Below are 24,671 nucleotides of genomic sequence, written 5' to 3' on the forward strand. Positions count from 1 at the left end.
GTGCTTACCAGTTACCTGCATTTTCTTCCATAGGAAACCATTGACTGATTTTCTGTGAAATTTCTTCAAAGTGTTGATTTTTGCAAACTACAAATATTCTTTAAAAATCATAACAAGTACCAAAACGTAATTGCTTACCTGTCTTAGGTAGAGGTCCCAGTACTGAACTTAGGAGTCCAGTACTGAATTACAAAAGTAACGAGAACCTACTTTACATGTGATTTGAATTTCCTTCCATAGGATAACATTGCTTGTTTTTCACTGAAAAGTTTCTAAGTGTCAACTTTGAAAATACATTTATATTCTTTAAAAATCACAACGATAATCAAAACGCTTTTACTTAACTGTTTACAGCTTAGGTCCCGGGACAGAATCCAGGATCCAGTCCTGTGGTTAGAAAAGTAATCCTTAAAGTAATCAACTGCATTTATGTAGAAAAACCCATTGAGCTCAATGTTAAATTGTGTTTAGAATTGTGTTGCCAATTGCAACCACAGTAGCTATTGCACTTACCAAGTCTATTGCCTTTCTGCAAAGTAATTAGCTTAAGTCACTCATATTGAGAAAAGTATATTTCGATACCTGTTGGTTCGAAAATAAAACAACAATATCTTCTGATATAAAAACAATTGGCCTAGAGTTCAGTTCTTGAGTGTGTGAAACCTTTTGCTGACAGAGTGTGTAGAACAAATGCTTTACACTGTCCTCTGATACTGCCTTACTGCTCGACCGAGCTACCACTTTAGAGAGTAAGGTCATATCTGACTTTAACCTCTGTCATACCTCTGGGGATTGAGGACTCTATACACACTGTACCTTACTTTGGTCCAGTACATATAAAGCCACTTTCTTACACTTGGAAAATAGCACTTTTAGTGGCACTCACCTCTGCTCAGAGAGTCAGTGAAATTGAGGATTTCACTATCAAACAACCTTATTTGAAATTCACCAATGATTATGTTCTCCTCAGAACTAATCCAACGTTTATTCTGAAAGTTCCCTCTACATTCCATCTTAATGAGCCTGTTATACTGCGGTCTTTCTTTCCCAATCCAACTTCCTCTGCTGAAAAGACTTTGCATACCTTGGATGTTAAAAGGTGCCTGAAATTCTATATTTCACGTACTGTGTCCATCAGAAAGTCGGATCAATAGTTTATTTCTTATGGTGGTCAAAAGCCAGGCACAGCTGTTACGAAATCTACTCATGCAAGGTGGATTGCATCTACTATCCAGTTCTGCCATACTAAAGCTGGGCATCCTTTATCTGTGAAAACCAAGGCTCACTCCACAAGGGCGGTGTCCTCTTCTACTGCACTTTTTGCCGGAGTACCTTTGGAGAAGATTTGCCGTGCTGCAACCTGGAAAAATGTGCATACTTTTACACAGCATTACTGTCTCGATCTGGCGACAGAATCTGAATCAGCTGTGACTCAAGCAGTGTTGCAAAACCTTTTTAAATAAGGTAAGCCTCTGTAAGGAGGTGAATATGTCATTACATGTTTTTTGTTTTTTTTAAAAGTTTTTATTACAATTGAAAGTGCAAAGTGCTTACACAGCTTATCCAGTATTGGGTATCTTTCATAGATTCACATGCCTGAATCATTCACCGTCGCCGAGGCGGGAGTCCCACGGTAAATAAAAAAGCAGTGCCAAAAGTGCATGATAGTAGTAGGCCCAAAGAAAAAGCCTGCCGCCTAGATTCTAGTAGCCTATCTACTTCTATCACTTCTCCTATCCTGTCGACGAGGATTTCTATTGTAACTAAGAAAACCGTCGTCAAGGAATCGTCGACGAAGGCCTCATCGACGAAGCCGTCAAAACATTAATCGACGAAGGTACCGTCGGCGAAGCTTCCATTGTCGGCGAAGACCTCTACTGTGCCGTCTACGACTGCCCCGTCGACGAAGAAACCAAGCCCGTCGATGACGTCAATTCTGTCGACGATGGTCCCGTCGACGTATGTTCCGTCGACGATGGTCCCATCAAGCCCGTCGACGATGGTCCCGTCGCGCGAGCCTGTCGACGATGGTTACGATGACAAAAATAAAGAGCCAATCGACGGTAACTCCATTTCCAGTGCTCCCGTCGACGACCGTACCATCTGCAGGAGTGGGGACTGCTTCAACTAAGTCCTTAGTGGCGGTAACAACTTTTTCAACGCCTCTTTCATCAAAAGTCTTTCAGCTTAAATCTTTCCAAAGGCATGACTGTTCATATAATTCATCATATGGGGATGGGTTGCACACCACGTGTTTTCACTAGTTTTCCAAAATTCATCAAATTCAGTTGTCTATCAAGTTTAACTATGCGTGCACAATGGAAACGTGCTCAGCCCAAACGTCACGTATTAAACTAAACAACATCCAAAATGGAACACCTCTTGGTCCCAAACCAGTGGCACAGCAAAATTCCGCATTTAGCAGTCTATTTTGTCTTTCTCTATTTTTCTTTTCTTAATTTTTTCCTCTTTTTCATTACTCTTTTTCATACTTTGTTTGTCCAAGTCAACATGTACACTGTCGCAATCCACATGTAAGGAAAAAGCAATTTCCCAAGTTTCTTGTGTTAAAGATGGGCCTTCCGAACCTCCTTCAAAAACACGTACTAGAGCCAGGTTCATAAAAAGCAGTTTATTCACACCCAATGCATTTCAAACCAATCTGGCTCTTCTTTAGGGGTAACTGAAAATTACTATATACATATGTATTAGTATAACATCCTCTTATTACATACACAATTTATTATTTAAAAATGCTCACGTGAACACTTACACCTATACGCATCTATTCAATTGTTTGCATTAATTTCGCTATCCAGCAGAAAAATTCTTTATATGCTACACCCAGTCAGTGTTTACTTTTTATTTCCCCACGTCAGTCACACTCCTTCAAATCATCCCCACTAGCTCCACTATGTAGGCGCAAAAATCCTTCCTTTCATTAGTTGTTTATGCTCCTATACTCTTTCTCCTAACCATTCCCTCCTGCGTCTTTTCCACTAACGTTCATTACATTCGCTCGTAGAGAATTGAGTAGATGCGTGTAAGTGTTCACGTGAGCATTTTTAAATAATAAATTGTGTATGTAATAAGAGGATGTTATACTAATACATATGTATATTGTAATTTTCAGTTACCCCTGACGAAGAGCCAGATTGGCTTGAAATGCATTGGGTGTGAATAAACTGCTTTTTATGAACCTGGCTCTAGTACGTGTTTTTGAAGGAGGTTCGGAAGGCCCATCTTCAACACAAGAAACTTGGGAAATTGCTTTTTCCTTACATGTGGATTGCGACAGTGTACATGTTGACTTGGACAAACAAAGTATGAAAAAGAGTAATGAAAAAGAGGAAAAAATTAAGAAAAGAAAAAAGGAGAAAGACAAAATAGACTGCTAAATGCGGAATTTTGCTGTGCCACTGGTTTGGGACCAAGAGGTGTTCCATTTTGGATGTTGTTTAGTTTAATACGTGACGTTTGGGCTGAGCACGTTTCCATTGTGCACGCATAGTTAAACTTGATAGACAACTGAATTTGATGAATTTTGGAAAACTAGTGAAAACACGTGGTGTGCAACTCATCCCCATATGATGTTTTACAAAAATTAGCCCTGGGGTTTGCACCCCAAAAAAAACCAGACCATGAAGTAAGGAACAATTGCGATCGGCATCGTATTCCACATGCGAGGCGGAAAATCTTTGTTCAAAAAAGCATGTTCATTTTGGAGAAGTCAGAACATGACTGAACTGTTGAGGATGTTCACGTTTTTATCATGATTACACTGATTCCAGCATGCTTCAAGTATTTTTATGGTTATATTTACAATGTGGACATTTTGCACACGATATGGGCACCGGGTCAAGTTATAGTAGGAAGAGATGCATTATGGGTGTTGGAGTGTCCAAAGTTGAAGCGGGTGAGAGAGTACGGTCAGGTGACAACCACGTGATGAGTGTGGGAATGGATCGGAGATGAGGGGCGGAAACAGGGTTTAAAAACAGGTGAACCGCAGAGTTCAGGATTGTTTCTTTTGCGAGTGGGTGAGGAGCATGACGGATTTGTAGCAGCACGAAGGATTACCAGCAGGTATGTTAGAGATATTACGAAACAGAGAAATGTAAGCAGGGTGAAGGAAGCTAGAGGTTGGTAATGGGAATGTCGGAAAGCACATTTAGGATTAAGAGGAGGGTGACGCTCGTAGAGAATGTAATGAACGTTAGTGGAAAAGACGCAGGAGGGAATGGTTAGGAGAAAGAGTATAGGAGCATAAACAACTAATGAAAGGAAGGATTTTTGCGCCTATATAGTGGAGCTAGTGGGGATGATTTGAAGGAGTGTGACTGACGTGGGGAAATGAAAAGTAAACACTGACTGGGTGTAACATATAAAGAATTTTTCTGCTGGGTAGCGAAATTAATGCAAACAATTGAGTAGATGTGTATAGGTGTAAGTGTTCACGTGAGCATTTTTAAATAATAAATTGTGTATGTAATAAGAGGATGTTATACTAATACATATGTATATTGTAATTTTCAGTTACCCCTGACGAAGAGCCAGATTGGCTTGAAATGCATTGGGTGTGAATAAACTGCTTTTTATGAACCTGGCTCTAATACGTGTTTTTGAAGGAGGTTCGGAAGGCCCATCTTTAACACAAGAAACTTGGGAAATTGCTTTTTCCTTACATGTGGATTGCGACAGTGTACATGTTGACTTGGACAAACAAAGTATGAAAAAGAGTAATGAAAAAGAGGAAAAAATTAAGAAAAGAAAAAAGGAGAAAGACAAAATAGACTGCTAAATGCGGAATTTTGCTGTGCCACTGGTTTGGGACCAAGAGGTGTTCCATTTTGGATGTTGTTCATATAATTCACCACTTACTCCATCTCACCTCCTTGAGACATATGCCCAAGAGGATGATGATGATGACGATGAGGATGAAGGAGCTTTTGGAATAGCTCGTCATCCTTCCGAACTAAACATTAAATGTCAAGATGAAGATGAAGACAACTACACTGGACACTACTATCAGGAGGACATTGTTGTTCCTGATCACACAGGATACCAGAGGTATTCTTGGATGTTGGATTCCAGCCATCTGCCTCCTAACCTTATTCAGGACTTGCAAGCCATGTTAGCTGATTATAGGCAGCGCTTTCCCCCACAGCAGGTCATTCCCCCACCTCAACCTGTGTTTTACTTCCAGAGCCTGTTCCTCCACAAGAGGTTCCGGCGCCAATGCCACCAGTTACAGAACCTCCTCATGGGAAACAACCTGCTCAGCCTCCTCAAACTCCGGATACCTCTTCTGATGAGGAGGTGGAAGAAGGTGAGCTGCCAGAGAATCCTCCCTTGGATCCGTGGGACTCATATATTATCCCCATGTCGTCTCCACCAACTCCACAACCATCGGACTCGCCTCAGAAGATATTGGTGGATTTCATAACCTCATGCAGGCGGCTGCTGCTAGGGTCGAACTCCCTGTAACGGTGGAACAAACCAAATGTTTCCTACACGATTTTAAAGAGGCGACTAGGAAAATTGCCAGAGCAATTCCAATAATCGATTATAAATGGAACGAGGGCATCAAGATAATGAAAACGGTCTAAAAATCCAGCCACACCCACCACTACACCACCAGACAAAGAGGGATGTTGTCTTGACCTCATTGGTAAAAAGTTTTCGACCATGGCTGCCGCCTCCATCAGGGCATTAAACTCATTAGCGATCATAGTGCGTTATGATCGTTAAATGTGGTCGGACATGGCTGGTCTGATTGACCTCATTCCAGAGGACAAACGACAAGAAGCTCGAAAAATTCTACTGAAGGGAGACCGCGCAGCAGCAGACTATTGATTGTGTTCTGGACTTTGTCAATACAAATTTCAGACAACTGGCTGGGGCTGCAGTCCTCGGGCGCCAGGGTTGGCTAAAAGCTACCACCTTCCGACCAGAAGTCCAGACAAAAATACTAGATATGCAATCTTTGTTTGGCAAACATATTGGCGAAGCCCTCCACAATCAAGACCGACACTGATACGGGAAGATCTTTAGGTTCCCTACAATACAAGCGTGGGACATTCAGAGGTGCTAGAGGACGTGGCTATTCCTCTAGAGGAGGTTACAATCAACTAAACAGGCAATATCAGCCTCAATATTGGCAAAATTACCAGTCCTCATACCGCCAATCCAATACGGCTGGTTTCTCTCGCCAAGGAGGCCGAAAGCGCTCCAACAATCAAGGGCAAGACTCTAATAGAAAACAGCGAGTTCAGCCGGGCGTCAATCACACTTTCTCCCCTCCCTGTGGGCGCGATCTTTTCTGGACCAGTGGCAAAAAATTACCTCCGACCAATGGGTGTTAGACCTCATAAAAAAATGGACACACCCTAGAATTTTTCAACAAGCCACCAACCACTCCGCCCAGGGGGACCCCCTCACCCTCGTCTTCACTTATTGTTCAAGGAAGCTTATACAATGTTCTCCAAGAACGCTATAGAAAAGGTCCAAGTACATCAGAAACTTACAGGTTTCTATTCCTGTTTTTTCCTGATCAAAAAGAAATCCGTGGAATGGCGACCAATCCTGGACCTTCGCAGCCTCAACAGATTCCTCAAAAAACAAGGCTTTTGCATGGTCACCCTCTCAGAGATTCTAAGCTGCCTGAACAAGGGAGATTTCATGGCTTCCTTAGACATGGAAGACGCGTACTTCCACATTCCGATCCATCCAAAACATCGAAAGTATCCCTGCTTCACTGTGGCTGGCGCCCATTATCAGTTCAAAGTACTCCCGTTTGGGCTAAAATCGGCTCCAAGGATCTTTGCAAAGTGCCTGGCCCCGGTAGCGGCAACATTGCGCTCTTGGGGAATCCAGGTCTTCCCGTACTTGGACGATTGGTTAATCAAAGGTCTTTCAAAGGAAAATGTAAAGACTGCCATTTCAACATGTCTCAATCTCTTTGCATCTCTGGGATTAACTGTGAACAGAAACAAATCCCAGTTAAACCTAAGCAAATCCTGCCGTTTCTTGGAGCACGTCTAGATACAATACAATGCAAGGCATTCTTATCTCAAGAAAGACAACTACGCCTCCAGAAACTAGCACTCCGGGTCTCAAAAAGAAAGTCACTTTCTGCGCGCCTGTTTGCTTCACTCCTAGGAATGTGCTCTTCTGCCATAAATCTCATCCCCTTGGCACGCCTGAAAATGAGACCTTTACAGGAAGAACTACATCTTCAATGGCAGCAAGCGACAGGTTGCTTCAACGACATCATCGAAGTCACACCACGCATGGTGGAGGCTCTCCACTGGTGGTCACAGTTACCCAATCTGACGCTAGGGCTCACGTTCCTACAAAATCCTCCAGACTTCGTTCTTACAACGGATGCCTCCATGGAGGGATGTGGAGGTCATCTCCAAGATTTCCTAATACAAGGCAAGTGGTCTCAGGAGTACAGACAACGACACATCAACTGTCTGGAATTGCGGGCAATCTTCCTATCTTTGCAAGCGTTCCTTCCAAGGATTGCAGGGTCTTCGGTTCTACTTCGAACCGACAATACCCCTAGCATGTTCTACGTGAACAAACAAGGAGGAACAAGATCGGCAACGTTGTCAAAGGAGGCTCAGGACTTATGGGAATGGCTTACACTTCACAACATGTCTCTCAAAGCAGAACGTGTCAGAGGCCTCCACAATATCCTAGCAGACAAGCTCAGCAGGTCCCTATCAGACTGCCACGAGTGGGAATTGGACCACGTTCAGGTTAACAATGTGTTCCATGCTTGGGGCAAACCGACATTGGATTTGTTTGCAACAAAGTAAAACAAGAAATGCCAGTATTACGCCAGCAGATACCCTCAACAGGGATCAAGAGGGAACACCTCCGCTCTCCCACAGGGTCACGAGGATTCAATCTCTGCTGGCGCGTCACAGAGCGCAGTCACTCTCCGCCGCGTTGCACGCAGGGCCAGCCCCGGATACGGTGTCCTCTCCGCCACGGCCACTCACCAGCCGTGATGGCCGGCCGTAGCGGGCGCTTCCCCAGTCGTCTCTCCGCCGCCGCAGGGCTCCGCCCGGGGTCGATGGGTGTTGTCCGTCCTCAGGCGGGTCGGCGCCTCCGCGACCAGCCAGTTCAGCTACGGCAGGCAGCGGTCTGCCCCCGGGAGGTAGGCCTTATCAGCGCCGATCTTTGCGCCCACGCCCGGGAGGGTCCCGGCCGCTGCAGTTCACGCCACAATAATTTACAACAAGGGGTGGTGATGGACAGAGTCTCTGAATTAAGCAGAATACTCTCACCCAGTCAAGAGATCAGGGCTAGATCCAACACCGTTTTTTAGCTCATTGCACCATCCCAGTTTCAGAACCTGGCTGTATGCAAATTAGTCTGTCCCTGGCCCAGTGCATCATGGGAACAGGGCAGACCAGACTACAAAAGCCAATTCTTACACTGGGAAGGAAACAAGCTTCCGGGGACCGGTTTCTGGCATTTCAGCCGTCTTCGGCCCGGCTTGCTTGAATCCTGATGGTGCAATGAGCAAGGGACTCACATCTGAGTATACCCTTCCACGCTTAGGGTGGACAAAATAATTTACAACAAGGGGTGGTGATGGACAGAGTCTCGGAATTAAGCAGAATACTCTCACCCAGTCAAGAGATCAGGGCTAGATCCAACACCGTTTTTTAGCTCATTGCACCATCCCAGTTTCAGAACCTGGCTGTATGCAAATTAGTCTGTCCCTGGCCCAGTGCATCATGGGAACAGGGCAGACCCGACTACAAAAGCCAATTCTTACACTGGGAAGGAAACAAGCTTCCGGGGACCGGTTTCTGGCATTTCAGCCGTCTTCGGCCCGGCTTGCTTGAATCCTGATGGTGCAATGAGCAAGGGACTCACATCTGAGTATACCCTTCCACGCTTAGGGTGGACAAAATAATTCACGCCACAGCGGGCGCCTCGTCCCTAGAGTCTGTGGAGCCTGGGCAGATTTCCCGTAGGGCTCGGGAAACAGGATAAACCGCTAGTGTTTGGGGATTACGACGGAGCTAGCTCAAAGCTCGTCGGCATGCTTGGCTCGTGGCCACGCCCCCCTACACGGCTACTGCCTAAACAAGGCAGATATATGCTTGCAATAAAAAAGAAATACAAATTTATATGTAAGTGGACTGCCATCTTGCAATAATATTTTGCTCAATTTAAACAGAGTGCAATAATAGTCCATCCTAAATGGAATATTGTCTTTAATGTTAACATACTTTTCACAGTAAATAAGCCAAGCCAACTGTTAGAAATGGCATGTCTGGTTGGCTAGGGTATGCACCTAAGCCAGGCAGAACTCACCACTCTAGTCAGGGCAAGTAAGTTACACACCAAAGATAACTTGTGATCATCCCCAATAGCTTGACACAGAGCAGTACAACACACCAGAAAGACAATAAATACACCACAAAAGAGACTCCACACATGAAGCTATAATATATTGTACACATCACATAGACCAAACATGTAACAAATCACCAAAACTGTGCATATGATGCACACCCTCAACTAGTACTCATAATCCTGACAGTGCAAGAATAGAAACAACATACATCATACATCAGGGCATAACATGCAGCGGATTATTTAGAAGAAAAACATATAAATCATAGGTATTACCATAAGCACATGCATCACCACATATTGTCATGAAATCATAGGGCACGGCATACCTGTGCTCCCATTCTGGTTTATATGGTAATAAGGCATGAAATCATTGGGGTACAGAAATGCCGGTCCGCCCACTACCAGCAATACGGTAATTAAAGTACAAGTAAAGGTCTCAGAGGCATCTGCATGCCTATTACGCGTGCTACGGTAATTTGTAATTTGCCGGATCACAACATCAACTATATCTACCCAGGTGGTAATGCAGCCTTAACCTCCACAGACACAGCAGTCATATCACCTACAGAATTAGAGACATTGCAGAAGCATTACATGACCAACTATATGCATTGTAGCAACAAACATTCGTCCCCAGAAGGAATGTGTGGCCCTGTTAGACTCCTTACGGCAATTCCAGGCAGACCAGGGAGCTCCAGCAAGGCTTCTCCCGCAAATCCCAGTGGAGGAAAACAAACTGCCCTTTCAAACTGCAAGGAGCGCAGGACAGCAATGTGTGGACCGCTTGGGTCCGGTCATCAGAACAGGCAAAGCAAATTTTCACTAAGCAGTGAGGAGCACAGCAAAATCCCAAGACCGCTCGGGTCGGGTGGCAAAATGTGAAGTGTGACGGGAAAGCACATGTTTGGAAAACAGAAAGGCACAAGGCAGGCTTGTTGTAGGTAGGGAGCTCTAGAGAAAAAAATGAGGTACCACGCCTAATCCCTACTGCTGAAACAGACATGCTCTTGTCACAAGAAGCAAGCTGAGATGGGACACATGGTCCTTGATGACCTGGAGACCACTGTAAGAACTGGAACTAGGCCCTTGGAGTCACTGTGGGAAAGTCCTAGGATCCTCTTTTGCAGGGCAGAGGTTAGCAGGTGGCAGGGCAGCACACCAAAGCTGGGCAGCAGTTCCTGGGAACAGTCACTCACAGCAGATTGACAATCCTCCTAGCGCAGCAGCCTGTACTCCAGCAGAGTTTTCTTGTAGGTCCAGTAGTGTACTAAAATGTGGGGTCATAGCCCCTATAATTATGCTCAAAATGGCTTTGATGTGGAGGTCACTTCAAAGGAATTTTAGAAGTGCACAACCCCCCCCATTTAGTCCCAGCCCTTGCTCCAGACACACTAGAAGGGGGTTGGAGTGCATTGTGAGAGGGCAGGCATATCCCTGTTTAGGTGTCAGTGACAACTCCTCCCACCACTCTAGCTCAGGAAGATCCATTAACCTGGTGATATTCTTTCAGGATTTGCGGGCGTCACACTTCAGCTCCTTTTGTGTGACTGTGGAGACTGAATGCACAAACAGCCCCTGTCAGTCTAAACCAGTCGTTGATTGGAGTCAGATTGCAAGGCACAAAGAGTCATAAGCACATGGAAATGGCCACTTTCTAAAACTGTCATTTCTAAAATAGTGCTGGAAAATCCACCTTCACCAAAAAGCAGGATTTATCACCACTATACCAAACATGGCAACACTACTCCTTTCAGATCAGAAATTACCACTGAAAAAAATCCGGGAATTCCCAAAGCAAACCTATAAGAGGTTCAGGCTTTGCAGCAGTGAGAAACCAAATAGGCTGTCACTACAGGACATGCCACACAATGATGGAACATGTCCTACCTTTTACCTACACAGCACCCTGTCCATAGGGCTACCTAGAGTCTACCTTAAGGATGACCTATATGTAGAAAAGGGGGAGTTTCAGGCTTGGCAAGTAACTTTAAATGGCAAGACAATGTGGCAGTAAACTGTGCACGCAGGCCCGACTGTGGCAGTGGCCAGAGACAGGTTTGAAACTTCTATGGGTGATGCAAGCAGTGCTGCAGGCCCACTAGTAGCATTTAATTTACAGACCCTGGCTATATGGGGTACCATTGTACAAGGTACTTGCATGTAAATTAAATATGTCCAAACAAAAAGAGAGGCAGGGAGAGTAGAGTGATACTCTTATACCCCAGTATTAATCACTCAACAAGAAAAGAGTATCCAATGGTAGTATTTAGCCACCGTTAGGAGCAGGTAAACGACTTCACTTAAGGCGTTAAAGAAAGCCCTCACTCACCACCTAGTGATGACATGCTTCATCATCGGGCCCCACAAAAGAGACCGAGTGTCTCTTTTGTGTGCTACAACGCCAGATCTACTGCGGAGCGGGTTGGTGGGTTCAGGCAGTGTTTTGCAAAGAAAATTAGTGAGTGGTGGATAGTTAAAAATAGTCAGTAGTGTATCAAAAATAACTTTATTTTAATGATCACTAAGGACTTATAGATTAAAATTATGTGTTGGAAATTCGTCCACAATTAGTTAAGTGGTAGTTTCCTATTTATCAGTCGACATGTATCAGCCACGAAACGGTATGAATTTACCTGGCATTCATCAGGACTCAGCGTGTATTAAACCCTGGTGGTATGGACTCTCTAAGGCCCACCCTTACCTACCTTACCTTACCTTTTCTTTGCACAACACTGGTGAGTGAGGGCTTTCTTTAACGCCTTAAGTGAAGTTGTTTACCTGCTCCTAACGGTACTCTGTAAATTAAATATGCCAACCAGGTGTAAACCAATCATACCATGTTTAAAGAAGAGAGCACATACACTTTAGCTCTGATTAGCAGTGGCAGAGTGCCCAGAGTCCTAAAGCCAACAAAAAGGGAGTCCAAAAAATAAGGAAGAAGGCAAAATGTTTGGGATAACCTTGCAACAAGGGCCAGGTCCAACACTTACTATGTCATAACTTTATGTAATAAAGAGATCAAACCTATGGCATCTGACATAGCGTTTCTCAATGAACCAATGAGGCCTATAGCTTTTATTGTTGGTTTGTCACCATAACCAACTCATTCCCACTGCATAAGCTTGCCTAAAAGGCAACCATCAGGCATACCATCACAAACTCACAAATATATAGAATGACAGTTGGCAAAACAACATAAAGCTCTAACGAGGATTATCACAGTGAAGTCTTCTAGTCTTTGTGTTAGAGGGAAGTACCCAACACCAAACCACCTGCCTAATAAGGTAATCTGTGAGATTCCAAGCAATGAAACGGCTGTCAACAAGAATTAATGAGCCCAGTCATAATAAACAGATAAGCATTGATTATTGGCTTTCCACCATAACCAAAGGTGCCCTGTGTAGAGCATAGGATTTCCCTCACGGCAAAAGTGGAATGGAAACATTATTTTTCAGCAGAAGCGCATTCCTTCTTCCCAATCAAAGTCTTGTAAGAGCGGAAGATTAACATATGGGCTGAACTTTAACCCCACCTTTTAGCGGCAGGACTGCTCTTATTTCTAGTGATTACATAAGGTAAAGTGGCAGCTGCGCTGTTAAGCCAGAAGTAAAAAGTAAAATGTTTTTGCTTCATTGACATTTAAATTCTTGGTGTGGACTTAAAACTACACACACTTCTGGGGCTGGGGAATATGTTGAGATTAACAACATTTTTGTTCAGATGTACCTTCAATAGCAGCTGATACTTCGTTATCCTCTGGACTGGCTTTAGAAGATATGCATCAAGAGAAAGTTTGTGATCCAGTTTTCGTTGACAGTCCTTTTGGTGAGTGAGAATTGAAAGAAAAATATAACATTTTCTTAATAAAAGACCAGCACGTGTTTCCATTAATTAATGCAGAGCTGAAAATTAAATATGATTGTGTGGGATACACTGAGATACAGTAACTCAGTTTGTGACTTAAAGAACTTCACCTAAAACACACATTTCTTTATACCTAGAAAATGTCAATTGCTAGAACTGCACATTTTAATTTCTCTGTAACCACCATTCTTAATTACTTTTGTCTTCATATGGAAACACTTGTATTCCGATAGTATATTTTAATTAAGTATATGCAAACTATGCTTTTAAAGTTTCAAGTTTTATTCGTCGCCAGACTCAGATGTACTTTCCATGGACACATAAGTAATTTTATTTCATCAACACACAAGCACGCGTAACATACACATTTTTTATTTTTTTCTCTACCATCATGCAGGTGTCCGCTCGGTTTGGGGATAGAAATTTCGTTTGGAGATGGAGGGTTCACACTTATTCACTAGTTCCGTTTAGTCGATATTGTGTTCCGACTTCAGTGCAATTCCCCAGGAAATGCAATATATATCAAAAAGTGTTTATCAGCAATCCACAGAGACTGTGATTCTCTTTGTGTAGATTCTGTTTGACCTGCTTCTTACCACCGACTACTAGTTAGACATTTCTTACAAAGCTGTTTGCTGCTGTCTGGCATCAAAGTGATTTGATATTGGGGGCGTGAGGTTCGGAGAGGATCAGACCTCTCTGCAGACCTTTTTAAATGACATGAAATTATTCTTAGCGATTTTCTCCTGTTCTTCCAGTTCTCTTGTATCCTACCATTCTTTGAATGGGTCTTGAGCTGGTGTTCTGGTTGTGAATGAATGTTAATAAGATCCTATTATGTAAAAGCAAACGTGATCACTTATAAACCTTGTTCTCCAGTATTGAATCATTCATAGATTTACATTTATTAATCATTACCTATCATCGAGTAGGGAGTCTCATGGCGGATTTAAAACAGCAGTATAATGTGAAACAGAGAGTGAAAGGCCTTAGCTTCAGCTATCAAGGCCGAAAGAAGAGTGAACACCATTCCCTCCCCAAAGACCACCTCAGATTTCTACCAAATGTCACATATAAAGGGAATCAACCTGAGCTCTGCTTAACAGTTTACAGACAAATCATTTTTTTCAGCTTTATCTTTGAGATCTTTGCATATCTTACCCTATGCGAATTCTGATTCCATTGGGTTGTCTAAAGAATGTGGACAAAACATGTTAGAGTCAACCAAAAATGCTTGAGATGGCATGTGGAAGACCCTCATAAGGATTGTATTTACCGCATTTTCCCTCCCATCAAGACCAAAGACTGCAAGATTGGCAGTTTTCTACTAAAACCGTAAATAGAGAAGGTTGTCTGTTATTATGCCAGACACAATGGCTCGCAGGTAGCTGAAAACCTAAAAAAAAAGCGCACTCGGTGCACAGATCCTCAACCAAGTCTTCTTCATCAGGCAAAGTGCCTTCAACTTCTAAAAGCAGGTTCAAATAATTCTGGGGATGGTGGGAAGAAAATTGCCAAAGCTCACAGTCCTTCACCTGAATCACAATTTGTAACCATGAGGTTCCCACCTAGACAACTATCCAAGGCCCCATCTATGCCTAAGCATCCAACTTCAGTTGCTTATTGTTTTATGCAGAAGTAGGGTCAGGGAAACAATGTTTTCTGTTGTTCCACCGTCTTCTCTGAACCCTCTTTGGAGCCAAGAGTACATATATTTTGTCATTTTTTATTGAGTTTTATATGCAGTTGCATTACAAAAAAAAGAAAAAAAAAAGAAAGGGCAGCAGAGCAGCATACCATGTTAAGTTACATTGCGCAAGCAAGTTTCCTTCTATGACTGGGCAACACTGTTCCAACCGCAAGCACCCTCTTGCTACTTGCAGTGTAGGTACTTCATCAAGCAGAATGATGGATCTATAGATCACTTACAGTTTGCCCCTACTTGCCCATGTTGGCTGTTTGCAACAAATAGCATCAGAGGGGGGGCCATATGTCTCTGACACAAGAGGCTTCTGAGAGGAGTTCATATTAGAGTTCAAGTTGTATGTTGCAATATGTCAGTTCCAATAACCACTGTTTAGTTGATGGTACTCGTTCTCTACCCCGTCACCAGCCTCTGGGCCAGCAGGAGGGTGAATGATATGAATCTGCGTGTTGTATGGGGGACACTTTGTATCCACCCAAGGAGGCGGGCCACAGGGCCTCTGTGATGATTTGTAGTGTAGCAAACACCCCACACCAGAACCAGTAGCCCCATGTGCATGCCCAAGCTAAGTGGAAAAAGTCTGCATCCTCTGCACCACAACAAGCACATCTGGATTCCTCCCTTACCCCCCACCTGTGTAGCGCTGCTGGTGCATAGAACAACCTATTAAGGCTTAGGTAATGGATCAGTTGCAGCCTGTTGCTGGGTCATAGTTCTCCAGTTTGTGCTCAGCAGTACTTACACATGTCATCTGTCAGTGGGCCTAGGTCTGCTTCTCACCTTGCCCTAGCCGTGTTGTCTCTTACAGGCATATTCCACTGTGCCGTTCAGTAGAGCAAAGTTATACGATTTTTAGAGTTAGCTGTACTGGCAACCCTCTCGAGGGGTTTGAATCGTTTGTTGACGTGGAAAATTAAACATCATTTTTAGGTCGAGCATCAGCGCGCATGTGCTGTCTGCAAGACCTGCTGTCTTCAGTACAAGTCACTTTATTCCCACCTCCTGCTTGCCATAGGCTCAGTCCAGTGTCTATCTTCTTAGCTACCTCCTAACTCGTTCACTCGGTTGACACCTCACTTCCGTTTAAGGCTGAGGAGCACCGGCCACGTACAGGTTCCTTGCGCTTGCATCCTTAATTGACCTTTGGGAGAACTCATTTATGTCGAGCATCAGTGCTTTCTCCCAGTCGCGGACTTCTATTGGCACCACCAAACCATCTGCTTTACAATTGTTAATTTCCTCTGCCAGGTTGTGCAGGAACACATAGCTATATGCATGGGTACCGTGCTTTATGTTTCAGCGCAGCGCCCGGTTGTCTGTTGCACCCAGTCTGCTTGTTTACAATTGTTGCAGCCTGTCATGGTGAACTGTATCTTCTAAAATGGGGGGCACACATTTCTTTGGTTCTGCGCGGCTGTCTACTTATGTTGCTTTGGTGTGGGTCCGCGGGATCCCGCTGCTGCACTTAGCCAGTCCAACCACGCCAGGACTCCGGCTGGAACCGCTGTCTTTTCCACCCATCGCAGCATCAAGCCACCTTGCATTGTACTTAATCATCTGGCTTTACTTTGAGACTGTGGGATCCCTCTGCTGCACAGAGCCAGTTCAGTTAATTTTTTCTGTGCGCCACAAGTTTCAGCTTTCACGTATCCAGCTTCAGAAACTGGGATGCTTGGCGAGAATCTCCGTACTGACAGGCAGTGCTGCATTTTGCAGGGCTTTTAGGTACAGTAAATGGTGGCTGGAGGGTTATTGCATACACACTGCATTTCTGTCGTAGGTGCAGCATTACCCCATCAGGGCTTTCTTTTAAGCCTAACATGTGCAGGCAACTATGTATTACATGGTGAGGTACCGTAACTGCTCCCTCGAGACGCTGCGCAATGACTCTGTATTCATTTAAAAATCTAAATTTGGTTGGAGAAACCGTGACCAGCACTTTCAGGGTTGGGCCGCATTAAAAATAGCAACTGGGGGGTGCCCTCTCCCAGGTGCTCCCTTTCCCCAGCCATGTTTTCAGCAGGTTGTCTGCTACACTCCTAATAGTCCATTGCACACACACCTTAAGCAGCACTGCAGTCACCGCTGCTTTCACCGGTACTCCAGACCTGTACCAGGCACTTCGCCTGTGACCTCACCCTGGAGCAAGAGAGGGTGGGGAAGAAACGGAAGTTCTGCGAGAGACGAAGCAGACATTGACACTATCCGTCCGTCTTTAGAAATCTTCAACTTTCGTGCAGCTTCCCCCTGGGTCCCTCTGTAGGTAAACCAAAGGTCTGCCATAGGTGGTAATAGCATACAGCATTAAAATCGTTAACAATGTACATCCATGGCAGTGGCCACACCCCGCCTCTCTCCACAATCATTACTTAGCTAAGAATGCCACACAAGGGTTACGCGAAGGGTGGCTTTGGGGGGGAGGGGGGGGGGGGTGTAGCTGCCCCCGGCGGGCGGTGCAGCGCTTGGGGAAGAGGAATCTGTGTGAGGCGGGGCGAGCCGGCGGCAGACCAGCAGGAGTTGTCACGGGCTTCAAGGCCTGTGGTGAGGGCCGGCTCTGCGCCCGCTGCGAGCGTGAAGCGGGCGGGGCAGCAAGCGGCTCTCGGCCTCATTGTCGGCTGGTCGTGTTTCATATAACGCAGGTGACGGCGGGCTGCCTAGGGGTCCGTGTACTGTCCACTTGACTGTGAGGGGGTTGGTAAGGTTTGGAGGCGGGCGGGGAGCCGAGGGACTCTTCTGCATTTGTTATGAGTAGGGAAGTGCGGAGCAGCGGGGTGGAGGGCAGCGAGAGTCCAATTTTGCCCGCTCCTAGCACCGTGGTTTTGGAGACAGGAGGTTTCTATTCTCATTTGCGGGGCACTGGGATAGAAAATGTTTCAAGTTGGGAGGCGGAGTTAGGCGTGGAGGGGAATTTGGGTAGCCCTCTTCTTTTTTCGCCTCATTATTCTGGGAGGGGGGGACTTGGTCTGTTGGGGAGCTCCAAGGGGGATGGCTAATGGGCCAGAGTGGGAGGGGCACCAAAGGGTGCCAGCCAGTGAAGGAGCTGTGTCCTCCAGGGTATTTCCTTCCCATAGTCAGGGTGGGCTCGGGGCCCTCACCCAGGGGGCCTGGGACATGGAGTTGGGGGTCGGGTCCGGGAGTGGTGCGATGGGGCCTGAGTATGATATGCCGGTTGAGCTCGATCCGGCAGGGGAAGGCCCGGCTTGGGAGGGTGTGGACATTTTTCCTTCATGGTCAGAAGGGGTGCGGACTGGCATTAGTGGGGAGCAGTTGGATTGTCAGTTGGCTCTGGGGGTGTGTTGGACGTGCGCAGGCCGGCAGAGTCTCAGGCTGGGGATGGTGGCAGGGGAGGCCCTCGGGTGGGACTCGGAGGGGAGGGAGCAAGGGAGAAAGGGGGTCGGGTTGGGGCCCCGCACCAGCTGTGATTGAGGCCATCTTGGAATGGAGTGGGGAGGAAGAAGGGGGGATGCCACCCCTTTGGTATGGGCTGGAAGGTTGGGGCAGGCATGTCAAAACAAGGGGAGGCTGGCCGGGGCGTTGGCCCCAGGCTGGCAGGGTGCAGGCGTAGCAGTCAGAAGTGAGTGACCCAGCACATCTTTCCAAACTTTTTCTTTACAGGGCACAGAGCGACGCTGCGCAGCTGACTCGGTAGGGAGGGGAGCTGCCCATTTACACTGAGGTGATGGGAGGGTGGAACCTTGCGCTGCGCATTCCGTACCGGTGGGGGATCCCGTCGCGACCAGCACACGAAGGTCCGGTACAACCTCGCTGGCCCCAACGACAAGCTGGTGAAGCTGGTCTGCTACACCAGCGGCGGCGGAATCCCAGAGAGGTTAACGCTTGGGGGAGTATCGGCGTGTACAGTCGGCTCCTCTTCAAGGAGTGCATGCCAGGTCCGGTAGGGGCAGTGTAGGGCATGCTGGGTTCAGTAGGGCCCGTGGTGTTGATTTTGCTAATGAAGAGCTCCAGGTGGAGGAGCCTATTGTGTTGGATTATGATGAGGACAGCCCCGGAGAAGGGGAATTGCGGAAGAGTGAGGAGTGGGGGCCCTCATGTTTTTCCTAGTATTTTGCAGGCACCAGCGGTGGCACCGCATAAAAGGGCACCAACGTTGGAAATAAGGAGAGAGCACGGCCCCAAAGTAAGGGCTCCGCGGGCAGCGGATCGGACAGAGCCAGTGGCAAGACGGTCAGTGTCTGTCCGGGCACCCTCCTTAGAGCCAGGTGAAACCAGTAGAGCACAGGCCAAACCTAAGATAGTGTCTGTGGGGACGGGGGATGAGGGGGTGGGGGTGAGATTGACGGGAGATTACACAAGGAGCATGTATGTTAAGGATATGGGGGTAGGAATAGAGGACGGGGGAGCAGCGCAGGGCGCAAAAGTGGAGATGGGACGAATACAGAAGCAGCAGGGTGAGCGGGTAAGGAATTGTTGGAGAGTAAGGAGTTGAAAATTAAAAAGCTGCCATATATGGGAGTGACAAAGCCCTTAGGTGCTGGCAACCAAGGAGCGTATTTGGAAAGGGGAATAGGTCGTAATGCTGAAGCTGCTACACAGGGAAGTAAGGTCCAAGGAGGGCTCTAAAGAGGAGGAATATGAGATGGCCAAAAGGCCTAAGGTTGATTCAGAAAAGGGGGTGGTGATGAACAGAGTGCCTGAATTAAGCAGACCACTCTTACCCAGTCCAAAGATCAGGGCTTGATCCATCACCGTTTTTTAGCTCACTGCACCATCCCAGCTCAGAACTTGGCTATATGCAAATTAGTCTGTTCCTGTCCCAGTGCATGATGGGAACAGGGCAAACCAAACTACCAAGCCAATTCTTGTACTGGGAAGGAAACAAGCTTCCGGGGACCGGTTTCTGCCATTTCAGGCGTCGTCGGCCCAGCTTGCTTGAATCCTGATGGTGCAATGAGCAAGGGACTCACATCTGAGTATACCCTTCCACGCTTATGGTGGACAAAATGATTCAGAAAAGGGGGTGGTGATGAACAGAGTGCCTGAATTAAGCAGACCACTCTTACCCAGTCCAAAGATCAGGGCTTGATCCATCACCGTTTTTTAGCTCACTGCACCATTCCAGCTCAGAACTTGGCTATATGCAAATTAGTCTGTTCCTGTCCCAGTGCATGATGGGAACAGGGCAAACCAAACTACCAAGCCAATTCTTGTACTGGGAAGGAAACAAGCTTCCGGGGACCGGTTTCTGCCATTTCAGGCGTCGTCGGCCCGGCTTGCTTGAATCCTGATGGTGCAATGAGCAAGGGACTCACATCTAAGTATACCCTTCCACGCTTATGGTGGACAAAATGATTCAGAAAAGGGGGTGGTGATGAACAGAGTGCCTGAATTAAGCAGACCACTCTTACCCAGTCCGAAGATCAGGGCTTGATCCATCACCGTTTTTTAGCTCACTGCACCATCCCAGCTCAGAACTTGGCTATATGCAAATTAGTCTGTTCCTGTCCCAGTGCATGATGGGAACAGGGCAAACCAAACTACCAAGCCAATTCTTGTACTGGGAAGGAAACAAGCTTCCGGGGACCGGTTTCTGCCATTTCAGGCGTCGTCGGCCCGGCTTGCTTGAATCCTGATGGTGCAATGAGCAAGGGACTCACATCTGAGTATACCCTTCCACGCTTATGGTGGACAAAATGATTCAGAAAAGGGGGTGGTGATGAACAGAGTGCCTGAATTAAGCAGACCACTCTTACCCAGTCCAAAGATCAGGGCTTGATCCATCACCGTTTTTTAGCTCACTGCACCATCCCAGCTCAGAACTTGGCTATATGCAAATTAGTCTGTTCCTGTCCCAGTGCATGATGGGAACAGGGCAAACCAAACTACCAAGCCAATTCTTGTACTGGGAAGGAAACAAGCTTCCGGGGACCGGTTTCTGCCATTTCAGGCGTCGTCGGCCCGGCTTGCTTGAATCCTGATGTGGAGATGGGACGAATACAGAAGCAGCAGGGTGAGCGGGTAAGGAATTGTTGGAGAGTAAGGAGTTGAAAATTAAAAAGCTGCCATATATGGGAGTGACAAAGCCCTTAGGTGCTGGCAACCAAGGAGCGTATTTGGAAAGGGGAATAGGTCGTAATGCTGAAGCTGCTACACAGGGAAGTAAGGTCCAAGGAGGGCTCTAAAGAGGAGGAATATGAGATGGCCAAATGGCCTAAGGTGCCATTGACGATAGAGAATTGGACGCCGGCATTCTTGATTTACGCCAACGCCAACGTTTACTGTGAGAAGTATCCCGAGCGCTGTGTGGCAATTTTTAAGTACATGGATGTAATTCGAAAGACCCAGATCACGGGGGTGGCTACGCTTGGGCCCAATATCTTGAGGAGTTCCAGGCCCGTATAGCTTGGGACCCGGAAGCGAAGTGGGGGGAATTGGACACAGATCTATGGCAGCACACGATGGGGGCTGCGAAAGGCAGTAAGACCATCTTTACAGCTCGCGGTTTGCCTTTGGAGTACCAGCCCTTTCAGGCGAAGCCCACCCGGGGAGAGGTGGGAGGCGCAGCCGCAACACAAACTGGAACAACAGGTGCATGCTGGGACTTTATTAAAAGCCTGTGCACAAGAGAGTACTGCAGGTTCAGGCATGAGTGCTCAAAATGTAGCGGTCACCACCCCCTTGTTCATTGTTGAGGCGGCAAGGCACAATGAGGCCAGCAATGACAGCAGCCAGGTGCAGGCACATCGGGACAATCTCAGCAATGCCAGAACAATAGGGGGGGGCAAAGGACCTCAGGGTGCTGGGTCTAAAGGCTCCTACGCCAGTTAGGATAGTAAAGCTGGAAGAAGGCCTGCAGGGGTACGGGACTCTAAGGGCAAGGCGGGTGCTTCTGGAGAGGTTCAACGAGGGGTTTCATCTGGGTTACCAGGGCCCACGTCAAAGGCGGTGGGCGGATAACCTAAAATCGGCAGCAGAACACAAATAGGTGGTCCAAGACAAACTAAACAAAGAGGTGCGTGAAGGGAGAATGGCAGACCCTTTTGATGATTGGCCAACGGAGAACTTGATTATCTCGCCAATCGGGGTTGTGCCATAAAAAGAGGAGGGGCAATACAGATTGATTCAGCATCTCTCATGACCAGAGGGGTCTTCAGTTAATGATTTTATTGATGAGGAGGCGGCCTCAGTTTCATATTCCTTGTGGCCATGTCACTAGTAGTAACCGCGGGCGCAACTGCAGCGATGGCTAAATGTGACATAAAGTAGGCATTTCGGTTGCTTCAGTCCATCCAGATGATTGGGATCTTCTGGGTATCCATTTAGAAGGTAAATGGTACGTGGATAAAGCTTTACCAATGGGTTGCTCTATGTCGTGTGCTTTATTTGAATGTTTTAGCACCTTCTTGCAGTGGTACTTCACGCAGCACACTGGTCACACATTGGTGACGCACTACTTTGACGATTTCTTCTTTGACGGTTCACCGGGCTCCACTGAATGCCAGACAGCTCTGGACACTTTTCATGAGCTCATGGATGAACTAGGGGCGCTGTTGGCACTGGAGAAGACAATGGGACCCTGTACGGCTGTCTTTTTTGGGGATTGAAATAGATTATGTGGCAATGCGGGCTCGCTTGCCAGCCGACAAAAAAGTTAAAATGTTGGAACATTTGGACAGAATGCTGTTAAAGCAGAAAGTGACAGTAAAGGACATGCAGGTGCTCCTCGGTCATCTCAACTTTGCGTGCAGGGTGGTCAGGGCAGGGAGGACCTTTTGTAGGCAGCTGGGGCGGGCACTGGCACTGGCAGGTCATCATTTACCTCACCACCATGTTCGCCTGTCGGCAGGGGTGAAGGAGGATTTGCGCATGTAGTCATTTTTTCTACAATCTTTTAATGGAGTGCCATTGGCCAGGGAGGAGGACGTCCAGTGGGACGTGCAGATTTTTTCTGATGCAGCGGGCAGCAACGACTTTGGCCTATATTGGCAGGGCAGGTGGTGTGCTGAGCAGTGGCCACAACAGTGGGAGGGGCATAGCTTTCCTAGAGCTTTTCCTGTTACTGGTGCCACTAAGGCTGTGGGGTGAAGAGTTGGCACACAAGAAAGTTTTGTTTCGAGTTGACAACATGGCAGTGGTGGAGATCATCAATAGGCAGTCCGCAAGAGATGAGCAAATTCTGAAGTTGCTGCGGGTTTTTGTGCTAGGTTGCCTCAGACACGACATTGCTTTCAGGGCATTGCATATACCAGGTGTGGACAATGACATAGCCGATGCTTTGTCTTGTTCACACTTGGAGAGATTCCATGGGCTGGCCAAGGAGGCGGACAGGACACCGACCCCAATGCTGGATCCTCTATGGTATGTAGGCAACGTAGGGTGCTACAACTGGTCCTAGGCTCTTTGTCGGCGTCTTCATTGGCAGCATATAATTTGGCCTAGAGGGATTTCTTGGCATCTGGCGCCTGTAAGCGATCTGAGGTCTGGCGGCGATCTAGGGATGTGATTCCGTTTATTTTGGACCTCATTGAGAGGGGCCTTTCTAAAGTTACCATCAACTGGAAATTGGCGGGCATTGCTTTCATGGGGAAACTTCTGTGGGGTTACACCCCGCCAGCGGGGGAAGTGGGGAGGTGGATGTTAGAAGGTTGGGCTGGGGAAGGGGGGAAGAGTATGGCGCGTAGCCCCCTTTCATGGCAGACGTTGGCCCGGTTACTTGAGGCTTTACCAGCAGTTAAGAGGGACGGTTTTGAGGCTTGTATGTTCTCAACCCTTATGGTGTGGATGTTTTTTGGGGAGTTTAGGGTTTCCGAGCTATTAGGCAGCAAGATAAAAAAGGGTGTTCTTTAGAAAGATGTATCCATCGAGGAAGGGGGGATACATATTTGGCAGGCCAGTTCCAAAACGGACCAGAAGGGAGTAGGAAAAGGGGTTAGGCTGGAAGCGGCTGTACTAATTTCTAAGTGCCCGCTTCATTGGGCCCGCCGTTGGCAAGCTTTGTCTGGAGGTTAGGGGGAAGAGGTGGTTTTCAAGCATTCCAGTGAGAGGAGGGTGACAGATTACCAGCTGCGCATGGTGTGGTGGAAGGCTTTGCACAGTATTGGGATGGAGGGGGCTAGCTATGGGACACATTCTTTAAGGATTGGGGCAGCAACAGAGGCACACAACAGGGGCTGGACGCAGGATGACATAATGCGACTGGGGCGCTGGTCTTCAGACTGTTTTCAACGCTATGTAAGAAGGAATGCGGAGGAGGTGCATGCGTCATCTTCCTTTTTGTGATCTCATTCTAATTTTTCTCTGTACAGGTTCGGTGGCTGGACCCCAATCGAAGGAATTGACCATATGGATAGTGTGGCACTCGTTTATCAAATGGGCAGAGGTCCAGGCGTGCCGGTGTTACTTTGGTTCAATGTTGGGTTTTAATGCAAGTCTTTTTTAAATTGTCTGGAAGGGTAATGGAGGGATGCTTTGGAAGGAATTGATTCCATGTCTGAATAAATGGATGGTGAGGGGCCAGTGCGCAAATGTTCTGTCGATTCACTTGGCGAGAACGATTTTTGCTGAGTGAAGGGTGTGGTCCTGATGAGGGATATGAAGAAGGACTGGTCACGTTTAAGGGAGCAATGGTCGGGGTACCACTTTTTGTGGACTGAGTTGGTTCCTCGCAGAGTTTGGAGGGGCGCTTTGAACCCTCGGGCCATTGATAGGGCGCAGAGGAAGGTGAACTCTGAAATGTCTAGATTTTGTCACCATCTCA

At 46.8% G+C, this 24,671-nt stretch overlaps 2 protein-coding genes across 6 annotated transcripts in view; one reads left to right on the forward strand and one right to left on the reverse strand.

Moving 5' to 3' along the window:
- MCF2L2 (MCF.2 cell line derived transforming sequence-like 2) overlaps window positions 1-24,671 on the reverse strand; it is a 2,082,183-nt gene that overhangs the window by 446,691 nt on the left and 1,610,821 nt on the right. For all 4 annotated transcript variants that reach the window (XM_078665987.1, XM_078665986.1, XM_078665989.1 and 1 more), the window contains exon 20: window positions 13,114-13,206. In XM_078665987.1, the coding sequence (XP_078522113.1) occupies window positions 13,114-13,206 (93 nt within the window). The remainder of the gene's footprint in view (window positions 1-13,113; window positions 13,207-24,671) is intronic.
- B3GNT5 (UDP-GlcNAc:betaGal beta-1,3-N-acetylglucosaminyltransferase 5) overlaps window positions 1-24,671 on the forward strand; it is an 818,869-nt gene that overhangs the window by 240,589 nt on the left and 553,609 nt on the right. The window lies entirely within an intron of this gene.

The sequence above is a fragment of the Lissotriton helveticus genome, chromosome 11 (assembly GCF_964261635.1).
Source record: "Lissotriton helveticus chromosome 11, aLisHel1.1, whole genome shotgun sequence".
Lineage (NCBI taxonomy): Eukaryota > Metazoa > Chordata > Amphibia > Caudata > Salamandridae > Lissotriton > Lissotriton helveticus.